General features: G+C 35.7%; 1 protein-coding gene across 3 annotated transcripts in view; it reads left to right on the top strand.

Moving 5' to 3' along the window:
- LOC127864552 (zinc finger protein 227-like) overlaps nt 1-12,406 on the top strand; it is a 174,796-nt gene that overhangs the window by 58,282 nt on the left and 104,108 nt on the right. Inside the window, exon 3 of one of the 3 annotated variants that reach the window (XM_052404291.1) lies at nt 11,968-12,056. The exons of the other annotated variants lie outside the window; for them this stretch is intronic. Coding sequence (XP_052260251.1) covers nt 11,968-12,056 — 89 coding nt within the window. The remainder of the gene's footprint in view (nt 1-11,967; nt 12,057-12,406) is intronic. 3 annotated transcript variants of the gene reach the window in all.

The following is a 12,406-nucleotide window of genomic DNA, read 5'->3' as shown; positions in this document are numbered from 1 at the left end:
ATAATCTAATGGCTCAATTTAAGGTGACAGGTCACAAAGAGAATGATTGCTGTCTTACTTTTTAACTAATTATAAAATATCCATGGCAACCAACCAAGGAATATCTAAAATTGACACCAGTTTACCAGAACTGTGTATTATTCCATACATATCTGCCACTTTCGTCATGTAGTTTATGGCTATTTGAGTGTTGACATGTGTCTTATCAGTGGGTATTTCTAAAAGTGCTTATGACAGACACAGTATGCTTGCAGATAAGAGATAAGCCCTCCCCAAATTAAATCACCTTTGTATCAACACAATCCCTATCAGTGCTGTCGAGTGCTCCATACTCCATCTAAGCCTTAATTGATAAATAAAAGGCTAATATAGGTAATCATGACTTTTCTTCTTTTAACATCATACAACATATTTGCAATAAACAACAATTTTATTCAACCAATCATCAATTAACTCTAAAGTTTGATAGATGCACTATGTACTATTTTCTGAAAAATCAGTTGAAAACTCAGGGGTCTCGATCTCCATTTTTTGGCCGAAATTCGGCCCCATTCCCCATGTGAAATTGTATATATTTTACCCCCAGTTAAGACAAAAAATCCACCCAGAGAGTGAATAAAAACATAAATCAGACTTTTGTGTTTTTTAAGATTCTGTTTTTTTCAGTCATAAAGTGTTTTGATAAATAGAAGGTAATTTTTATGACATACAACTTATAATCATGTGCTGATATACCAAGAAAAATATATAAAATTGATTTAATTAAAAAGAATGTTTGGGCATGTCTAATGACATACGAGGCTTAAATTTCCCCACCTGTGGGTACAGGTACTCTTCCCCCAAAGGAAAGAGAGACCCCTGAAACTAAAGTAAATTTATGTGAAACATCTCTGTGTATCATTCAGCACTCAATTTCTTTGATATAAAAAATGTGTTTTTACAAGTTTTTGAGCCTCCGGTGGTAATAAACAGAATACCACTTAATAGTATCTTAGACTTGATTAGGGCCATGAAATACGAAAAAGCCGGCTTTCAATTCACTACGATGCATCTATTAATAGTAATAAGCGACTCATATTAAAAAAGCACCCCAAAAGCGTGACTTTTTCCCTTAAGATCAGGACGTCTGACATGTATTTGGATCAAGAGTTCCATTTACATATATTTTTGACATGCAAAAATCAGTTATAAATTATGCTTATCGAGTCGTCATTGATGAAACAGTCCACAGGATTTATATTTATGCCCCCCTTCGAAGAAGAGGGGGTATATTGCTTTGCTCATGTCGGTCTGTCTGTCGGTCGGTCGGTCTGTCGGTCCGTCCACCAGATGGTTGTCAGGCGATAACTCAAGAACGCTTAGGCCTAGGATCATGAAACTTCATAGGTACATTAATCATGACTCACAGATGACCCCTATTGATTTTGAGGTCACTAGGTCAAAGGTCAAGGTCACTGTGACCCGAAATAGTAAAATGGTTTCCGGATGATAATTCAAGAACGCTTATGCCTAGGATCATGAAACTTCATAGGTGGATTGTTATGCCCCCTTCGAAGAAGAGGGGGTATATTGCTTTGCTCATGTCGGTCTGTCTGTCGGTGTGTCCACCAGGTGGTTGTCAGATGATAACTCAAGAACGCTTGGGCCTATGATCATGAAACTTCATAGGTACATTGATCATGACTAGCAGATGACCCCTATTGATTTTCAGGTCACTAGGTCAAAGGTCAAGGTCACGGTGACCCGAAATAGTAAAATGGTTTCCGGATGATAATTCAAGAACCCTTATGCCTAGGATCATGAAACTTGATAGGTAGATTGATCATGACTAGCAGATGACCCCTATTGATTTTCAGGTCACAAGGTCAAAGGTCAAGGTCACGGCGACCCAAAATAGTAAAATGGTTTCCGGATGATAACTCAAGAACGCTTATGCCTAGGATCATGAAACTTGATAGGTAGATTGATCATGACTGGCAGATGACCCCTATTGATTTTCAGGTCACTAGGTCAAAGGGTAAGGTCACAGTGACCCGAAATAGTTAAATGGTTTCCTGATGATAACTCAGGAAAGCTTATGGCTAGGATCATGAAACTTCATAGGTACATTGATCATGACTCGCAGATGACCCCTATTGATTTTCAGGTCACTAGGTCAAAGGTCAAGGTCACAGTGACAAAAAACATATTTACAAAATGGCTGTCACTACAACTTAGAGCCCATATGGGGGGCATGCATGTTTTACAAACAGCCCTTGTTTATTTATATTTTATAGTTTTAGGCTTAATAAGTTTAGTTTGCCTAATAAGCATTTGTCATTTATCTTATAAATATATATTTATGTTTTTCTAAGTTTGTTATTGTTGTATTTCCTTTGAGTTGTACAATTATTTTCACCATTATTCATACTTGTTTTTCAGGTATGCTCATTGCATTTTCTCGATAGAAGAATACCAGACCAAAATCCAGTTCCAGTTGTTAACATGGGGTATATTTGTTCAGTGTCATATCTTTTTCTAGGAACAAAAGTCTTTAAACACTGTTTTTACTGAATATTTGCATTTCTAGCTTATTTACAAAGTTCCTTGTACACAGAGGAAACCTTCAATCTGTTTGACCTTACTTCCTCCGACAATTGAGCAAGCAAACGTCTGTCACAATTTGATACTCATTTGTCCATACAACAAACTTACACAGGGAAGCCTTTGTGTAAAACATTGCTACCTGAACTTAGGTGTAGTATCCATTTTTCGCTTTGGGGTCCAAGTATGACTTTTCATCCTTTAGCACAACATAATACATTCCAGACATGACTAAGTCATAAAAAGATTGTGTTCGGCATTTTATTTCCACAATCGTGTCACTGTCAATCAATCCATATGGGCTCGCCATGATGTAAGGTTCTTGTTGACAAATCACAAGTCTACATTGATGAACAGTTTGTCCAAAAGTTTTTTCAAACAATTGGTGTGCAACCTGTTCAAAATTTATCCTGCCTCTATTGCAAACATTGACCAAAAAAACAGGGTCGAATACATTTTCCAATCTCCGGTCAACAGGAAGTAGTGTATTTTTACGCACGCTGTGACGATTTACATGTTCTAAAATTTGACCTTTGAAATTTATTGGGACGCAGCATGAATGATATCGTTATATTATATACCATCTTTTTTTTCTTCTTCAGAATATATTACCTAACCAGCTTTCCGTATTTATCATTTTTATTTACTTGATTACGCAATTTATGACGTATCTAGTGTGACGTCATTTTTCAGACAAAACATACTACCGGAATCTAGTTTCTCTCCGTATTTTAGGGACAACAATTTTGACGTGGTGGTTTGAACAGTATTTAAAAAAAATATGTTTAAAGCATCGAACGAAATCGGATTGTTTGTTTGTCATTCATAATTGTTAACTTCGATAGGAATTATGAATATAATAATTCACTACAACAGGATTACGATTTCGTAAATCGGGTTTTTGGTCAGAGTGGTTAGCATTCGATACAAACGCCATCAAAAAATAGTGTGGTTAAAAAAACATTTCGATGATAGGGATGGAAAAAAAAACAGAAAATGGATTTCGACAAAGGGAAATATAATGGACGTGTATATCGTTTTGAATTTATTGTTATAAGCAATGGATTAAAGTTGTCATTAAGGAAAATATATTTTTTTCTTTTGCTGTTGCATTTTTTTCATTTTTACCAAGAAAAATATCACATTCTCTATTCGTTTTTTATTTCTTCTCAAATTTTCAATAGGAAAGTATTAAAAGGAACAGTTTAAAATGGAACGATTTTTTACGTGACACAACCGGTAGTTATTCGGTCGTCTTCATAAAGAAGCACAACACAAGAATAGTTTAATATTATGTAAAATTATCATTTGTAATTAATATAATGTGTAAACGGCATGAAGCAGGGTAAATAGAATACATGGTTGGTGCCGAGATGGAGAAAGTTCATCTTGTTCGGCCCGAAAAAGAAGAATATTTTCTTTTTCTCAGCCTCACCAGATAAACTTTCTTCATCTCGGCACCAACCATGTATTCTCTATTTATCCCATGTCTAGTAGCCATCCATTGAACCTGTTGTATAACTGATTGAAATTTTTTTTTTTTGGATCAGCACGGCATGTTTTGGTTTGGATCAGCACGGCCTGTTTTAATTTGTGCGTGGACCCTATATACTTGAGTCAATCCTTTCTATTTGCCATCAACATGTCAGAGTTTTAAGCTTCTGTCGGATTTATTTGATCTTATCATTGTGTGAGCACACAATCATACTTTTGAAATGTGACATCGCTTGTGGGCACCAGTAAGATACCGACACTGGCTAAGTGCTGTCAATACCGTGGTTGCCACGACTGGTCTCCTTATTTTCAATTCTGTCCATTCTATCAGTTCTTTGGTGCATAGAGAACTTTGTACGGCATTGTTTGCTTACAGTCCCAGACTTTCTTCTAACATAATGATTCGACAATTTTTGTATTTTGTAAATCAATGTGGTCAAGCAGCTGTTTAATTGGAGGTAACGGCAAGTAACATTTGACGGCTTTTCCGATGTTAGTGTAGCTGTGAGTTTGTCATGGCATAACACTCTCTATGCTTCTATTTCCCAAGCGACTTGTTCGTCTGTACATGTTTTTCATCCACTTCCATGGGTCCAAGCAAGTGTTACGACTGCAAGTCCGCCCTTTTCCCGCCTGATTGTATAGTAACTCGTGAAGATGTGCATGAATAAATGTCACCAATCCAGCCATTCTGGCCATAATTATACCAAATTTAGGCTCTGGAAGATTTCATTATCTTCCCATCTTAGGCTTTCAACAAAAGGAGGTCTTCATATGATAACTAAGACCAGTTTTTGGTGTCATTCTTCCTCTGTCTGCCTATGGCAGGTGGAGTTAAATCTGAAAGACATTAATTTAACAAAGTTAGGCACCTTTGTTGAAGTTTGCAGAAGTGTTATGTGGACAGTAACATGACTGACAAAATGGTAGCGGTCTATTTATACATTATGAATGGTCTATACAGAGGTACAATTAACAATTCGAGTTCGCATTCTATTCATTATGATAAATTACTGCCAAAAATCACCAATTAACCACCACAAACCAAAACCCAGGATGCCCAACCAATATGGATAATACTGGAAACATTTATACTTGAAACGGCAACGGATCATGCCGGAAAATGAACAAGGTGAAATGCAGGATGCGCCTAGTATTGCTAGTGAAATTGGCCACAAAACCGCGTTAAAATGCCAAATAGTATTGCTCACGGAACATTATGGTGATTCAACTAATGGTTTACTTCAAAATTCGTTATGTAAATAAAACATTTAATCAAAATGATGAAAAAAAAGAACCATAACTACCTCATAGACATGAAATAGTTTTAAATACTTGCTTTTTTGTAACTGGGACAAAAATACATATGTTAAAACTACTTTACATCGTTGTTATAATCATTCAGAATTATAATGAAATTGTAGAAAATTACTGGCAACTTCAAAAACGTGAGTATTTTCCTTTTAAAAGGGTCGCATAATGATTTCACAGGCACCAGATAACACACAAAACCACAAAATACTGGCACCGGATATTTTTCGGAAACACAACACTGGATAATACACAAAATCAAATGATACATATACAGATTATTACGTGCTTTTCAGCATGCTTTATAAACAACATTTTCACATCGTAGGTTAAACAATTAACATAGTACTCGAAGTTGGTGACAAATTTTGAACTATATAATGATATGGCTGCAATTTCCAGCCATGTGCTTGTAACTTAGGGCTGCAACAATATACCGGTATATCGGTATATATCGCAATACGCAATCCGCATATTGTATTGCGATATGATTTTCATCATACCGGTTCGAAAAATTTACAAAAATTCATTCACATTTCGTCCAGAAAAGCCATCCGAAATAATGATTAAAAGGTAAACAAAACAAAGCAGTGTAAAAAAAATTTTACGTAAAAAAAGCATTCTAAAAAGTGTATTATACGGAGTAGCATTGTTACATGGGAGCATTCATTCGATGCTTTTGAACAGATTATCGTTGAATTAATTGCGCACAGCTGTAAATGTTTCGTTCGATTCTGATTTGAGCATTATTTCTAATCCGAATTTCGGAAACACGCTTCCAAATTTGAATGCTAACGCGACAATAAAAAATTATAGCGTCAAATAAAAAGTGCTTTATCCTTTGTCTCAATAAAAAGCGCGCGAAAATTATACAGACATGTAGAACGTCGCATGGAAAGTATGGGTGTATTTTGTGTTGTATAAAAACGGGAACATCACGTCAGCTGAATTACACGTGTTCAGTGGGAAAAACGCCCCGGTTGGACGTTATTTCATCACATCTTTAAATAGTAACAATTGCAAAAATGTATTTGATACTTAAGAAAATTTGCAAATGTTTGTGTTTCTTATTATTCTTGAGCACATTTATAGTAAATATTTACCAGAATTTGCTTTAAAATTGGAATTTATGGGATTATTGGGTATTTGGCAAGTTATAATTTTGGTACAAGTTAGCAATATATTGCGATATATTGCAATACGGGTTTTTGAACTGACAATATATTGCAATACGGTTTTTGGCGTATTGTTGCAGCACTATGTAACTGAAAGATATTCATAATGACATGCGTATATAGGTTTCTAGATTGTGGGAGTCAAAAAACGTACAGTAATCATCAAATGCAGATATTTGTTACTCGTATTATTTCATGTTAGGAAATCTTAATCTTAACTTCCAGGTATTGCGCAATAGACATTTAAGCACCAATGAAATGTTATTTCACTATTTCCACCTTTCGTATATTTTAGTTCCAATGAACGGCTAGATTTATTTACATTTTACTTTGATTCTTAGGAGATGGCTGGCGCTGCATTAATGTTATTTGTTTGGGTGTATATTTCTTTGTTTACAGAAATCATGCATTTGATTCACCATAGTGCGGAAAGCGGCAACGAAAATCTAAACGGTCCAATATAAGTAAACCACACGAAGTTCCAAGGGACTGTTTGCCAATACGCTGCCACCACAAATGTGATAAAAACACAAAATTCTCCTGCTTCTCTTCTGTCTCTGCAGTTTCAAATCTGAAATAAAAACATTGGTTGGTCGTGACATTCTGAAATAAATTATCATAATTATAGCAATTGACATGTGCTAGTGTTCCGAGGTCATGGGTTTGAGCCTATCAACTGGCACACTTCTCCTCCGTGGTTACTTTACACATGCCATGGGCATAGCAGTTAATCAAAGCAGGAGAAATTGTTCCAATAAAGTTTAAAGTTATTGATACTCAGAAATTTTACAATTACTCAGTCCACTGCTTTATCCAATCCAAGAAATATCGAACAGTACATGTAGCCATACGTCCATTGAATTAACTTATCAACTGAGACTATACTTACCATATTCTATCTCGAACTTCAAAGTCAGATGTTAGAGCAATGAAGTCTGAAATAAAAAGAATATAGTTATGAGTGAATTATAAAATGAAAACTTGTGTATGTTTAACATACATCGTGTACAAATAAAAGAGATACTAGCTCTAAATGTTGATAATGAATAAAGCCAAAAACTACAAATACCTACATGTAATTATGTGTGCATTTGAAGAGCGCAAATGTAAGCAAGGGAAGTATCACGATTGGGGAAGTATCTCTTAATCTAAACTGTAGGTTACACACAACTTTTTTCCCCTAATATTAAATATAATAATCAATTATGATAATTATCACACAAAAGAAAACAAAAATGTTAAAAAAGACTACAACAACAACGTTTACGACAACAATCATATTTTACAATTAACACTGCTAAACTGGTCATAAAACTTTCTTTTTCAAATTGTTATCGAAATGTTTATATAAGTTTTATGTTAAAACAATCAACGGGCTTTTATATCTTATAAATACAGTTTGCTGAATCGGTTGTTCAAGAATAGCACGCGTTTTACATCAGATTTTTAGCTCACCTGAGCACAACGTGCTCATGGTGAGCTTTTGTGATCGCTTTTTGTCCGTCGTGCGTTGTGCAGCGTTAACATTTGCCTTTTTAACACTCTAGAGGCCACATTTATTGTCCAATCTTCATGAAATTTGGTCAGAAGATGAGTCTCATTGATATCTTGGATGAGTTCGAAAAATGGTTACATTTGCTTGAAAACCATGGCTGCCAAGGGGCCGGGCATTTTTCCTTATATTGGTATAGTTAAACCTTGTTAATACTCTAGAGGCCACATTTATTGTCCAATCTTCATGAAACTTGGTAAGAAGATATATCCCAATAATATGTTGGACGAGTTCAAAAATGATGCAAGTTGCTTCATAAACACGGCCGCCAGGGAGAGGGGCATTTTCTCTAATGTGGCTATAGTAAAACCTTGTTAACACTCTAGAGGCCACATTTATTTTTCGATCTTCATGAAAGTTGATCAGAAGATTTGTCCGAATAATTTCTTGGATGAATTTAAAAATGATGTGGGTTTGTTGAAAAACATTGCCACCAGGGGGCGGGGCATTTTTCCTTATATGGCTATAGTAAAACCTTGTTAACACTCTAGAGGCCACATTTATTTTCTGATATTCATGAAACTTAGTCAGAAGATTTGTCCCAATGATATCTTGGATAAGTTCAAAAATGGTTTCGGTTGCTTAATAAACATGGCCACCACGGGGCGGGTCATTTTTCCTTATATGGCTATGTATTGGTTAAATAAAACCTTATTACTATACTCTAGAGGCCACATTTATTGTCAGATCATCATGAAACTTATTCAGACGATTTGTCCCAATAATATCTTGGATGAGTTCGAAAATGGTTCAGGTTTGTGGAAAAACATGGACGCCAAGGGGGCGTGGCATTTTTCCTAATAGTAAACTCTCTAGAAACCATATTTATTGTCTGATCATCATCAAAACTTGGTCAGAAGATTTGTCACAATGAGATCTTGGACAAGTTCGAAAACGGTTCTAGTTGCTTGAAAAACATTGCCACCAGGGGGCGGTGCATATTTTCTTATATGGACTTATGCATCTTCATGAAACTTGGTCAGAGGATTTTTTTGAATGATATTTTGGATGTGTATGAAAATGGTTCTGGTCTGTTGAAAAACGTGGCTGCCAGGATGTTCACTATCATGAAAGTTGGTAAGAACAGTTTGTTCTACTGATAGATTGAGCTGCACAGAACTGGTCAGCTCCTTTGAATCTCAGGTGAGCGACTTTGTTTAACAACCAATACCATGTGTAACCTTAGATGCCTAGTTTTAAGAACCTTTTTCAGCGTAGGGTGAAGGGATTTTTCATGCGTTAAGACAGTGGTCAGGGCTGAGGGACGAGAAGTAACAGACCTATTTCATTTAACAATATAAAATCAAGAAAGTCTAAATGATGACCATATCAGCAGAATGCAATACATTCTTTAAACGTGCTATACATGTACTTAAATCCATTGGTCTCAGCTATTATCCAGTGCCTACTTCATGCATTATCCGGTGCCAGCAATCGACGTATATAATATTTGTTTTTCTACAAACTAAACCATCACTCATCATGGTATTGATTTCTCAAGAATTATGCTGCCTTTTTCGTCAGAAAACTAGCTCAGAAGCTTGAAATTCATTGTTTATATGGACTAAAATCTTCATTTTGCTTTCGTTTCCACAGGTTTTATGCATAAACTGTTGGGCAATGTAGGTTCCCACTGCAAATTGACGTTTTTTGTTACTGAGCAGGAGTATACAATTTACTGAATAAATGTCTTAGTTGTTCCGTGGAATATTGGTTTGGGGAAAAATGTTAACTTAGAAAATAAAACATAAAAGAACACACCTAAAACAGTCAATATTTACTGATATGATCTGGTGCCGTTTCAGGTATTAGCTGGAAACGCACAAATAATCCGTATTGGTTAGGCGCCTTAAAACCGTCACAAACAAGCACCGAGACAGACCTCGCAAAACAATCCAGCATGTATGCAATTATACTTCAAATACAAGTTTGCCTCCTTAAACAATGTCAATTGAAAACCCTGCCCAAGAGTCTACTTAGTCATTGTTATAACTTGCTATAGATACAACGTGCAGCGTCTTGATGATTTATTCACTATTGTAGGAAGGTCTAGTTTAGTCTGAAATTTAAAAATAGAAATGATAGATGTTCAAGTATGAAATATAGTTCTTCATACAAATAATTTACAAAAATGAATGTAACAAAATACAGTGTGAGCATCTGTTGCATGAATCTGCCTATAAATGAACATGTTTGTCTGTAAATTATTTCCAGAATGACATGTACATAGAAAAGTCCTCAACTGGCGACCTCCATAAAGTCCAAAAGAAGGAAAGGAGAGGCAAAACGCAAAACCATGGAAATTGGCACAGGAAGTGTGAGTGCGATAAAAAATGGATTTTATTCCACAACCCAAACTAGCTATAACACTTTATCGGCTAGTGTAAGTGTGGAGACTTTAAAATCAGACCAAACACTAGATCTCTCTATTTGTGTCAAAGTCGAGACTGATGAATTGTATAATACGGCTGCTGGGTTTAATTCTGCGTGTGCCAAATTAGGACAAGGGGACGAGATATATCCAGCTTGCAACAAACAAGATGGCATCCATATAATACATGAACAAACAGGATGTTTACAGTTGGATCAAGATCACACCAAACACCATGTGTCCAGACACGATTGCATCAATTTTCTATGTGTCAACACAAATACTACTATCAATTTGAATGCAAACACTGCACAAGATGAGCTCCATACTGTATGTGGGGAGACAAAACAATCTCTAAATCCTTATACAGACCAGAGTTATATTACAACAAATGGCTTCAAACCTGTGTGTGGAATAGCTAAACATGATATAAATACAGATACAGACAATCGAAATAGAATAGCAGATGATCACAATTATTGTGGAAAAGAAGATGATCACAATTATTGTGGGACAAAGAAAAGATCACTGACTTATCATGTTAAAACACGCAACATACTGCGTGTTAAGACTGCACCTTCCAGTCGTTCAGGAAGTATTTCTTTACTTCAGAATATGATGACCGTGAATTCTGCTGATCAGCATCTGCCTATAGCAAGCAATTCATCTCTGCGTACATATGCGAGCGCTTGCACTTCAAATGCCGAAACAATTCCATCCTTCCAACTGAGTACATCAGGTGTTGCAAAGGAAGCTGATGACCGACTTTTATTGCAAAGCTGGTATGCCCTGCCCTCCGAGAATCATTTTCATACAATAGAAAGACGTGTAATCGATGATGAAACCTGTTATCTCCATTCAAAGTCAAATTTCTCACAAGACATTACTGAAAGTCAGAGCAATGGAAAGCCTTTGTCTGTAAGTTCTACCATGGCAGAATTTGCAATGTCATCCCAGATCAATTCAAATCTAGCAGCAGAATCTGTTCAATCTTCTGATGACGTTGTGGTGATATCCATTGAAAGTAACAAAAGGAAAAGCAAGAGCTATCAGCCAACTCATCCGTCGCCGAAGAGGGTTCGATGTCAAGGTTTGCCCAGAGGTGTAGTCCAGCCAAGGAGTCTTTCAGCAAGAGGTAGTGTAGATTTATTAATTTTTGTTGACATGATTTCTCGAGGATTCACACAATCTGATATTTTGTTTTCCTCTTATATTCTTGGATATTTTATAATGTCTGATATAAGACTTCACACTTAAATATTCGACGGACATTTGATTTCAGGGTTGAGAGGACCCACAACTAATTTACGAAACTAAGTATCCGACTGATATTATATTGCACAGTATGTTGACCTCTATAAGTGTTGATTCTTGTACCAAAAAATCATGTACTTGAAAAGGTATTATTTTGGCAAAGGTATGTCTGACAGCTTATAATACTTAGTAATTGTGGTTTTTTAATTTTATTGATATGTTTGCAGACAATGATATGACAAGGACTGAATCCATTTTTCTTAAACAATCTAAGATGATATTGGACGAAGAGAGTGTCCGAGTGAAGAAAGTTAAGGTATGTAAAACTATAATTTACTATAATTTACTGGTATTGATTTGTCCTCCAAATGGAACATGGAAAGGGAAGTATTAAGCATTGCACTGGTTCTGCATTGGTTTGTCTGTCCTGAAGCTTGTGTTTTCAACCTATCTTTTACTAATGCGTGGATCTTGCTCAAACTTATACAGATTAATAAACTTCATGTTTGATGATTATAAACGAAGGAATATTGGCTGCAACAAGTTTTGACAGATTTATGGCCCCTGGTCTGTCTTCTGGCTAAATAATATTATAGTCCGAATTTTTTTTGTCGTTAGCTGGTTTGCAGAATTTGCTTAAACTTTCATTTCAGAATGTACCTTTAT

This window comes from Dreissena polymorpha, chromosome 1, assembly GCF_020536995.1.
Source record: "Dreissena polymorpha isolate Duluth1 chromosome 1, UMN_Dpol_1.0, whole genome shotgun sequence".
Classification (NCBI taxonomy): domain Eukaryota; kingdom Metazoa; phylum Mollusca; class Bivalvia; order Myida; family Dreissenidae; genus Dreissena; species Dreissena polymorpha.
Note: the sequence above shows the minus strand (reverse complement) of the source record. Positions and strands in the feature narration are given on the sequence as shown.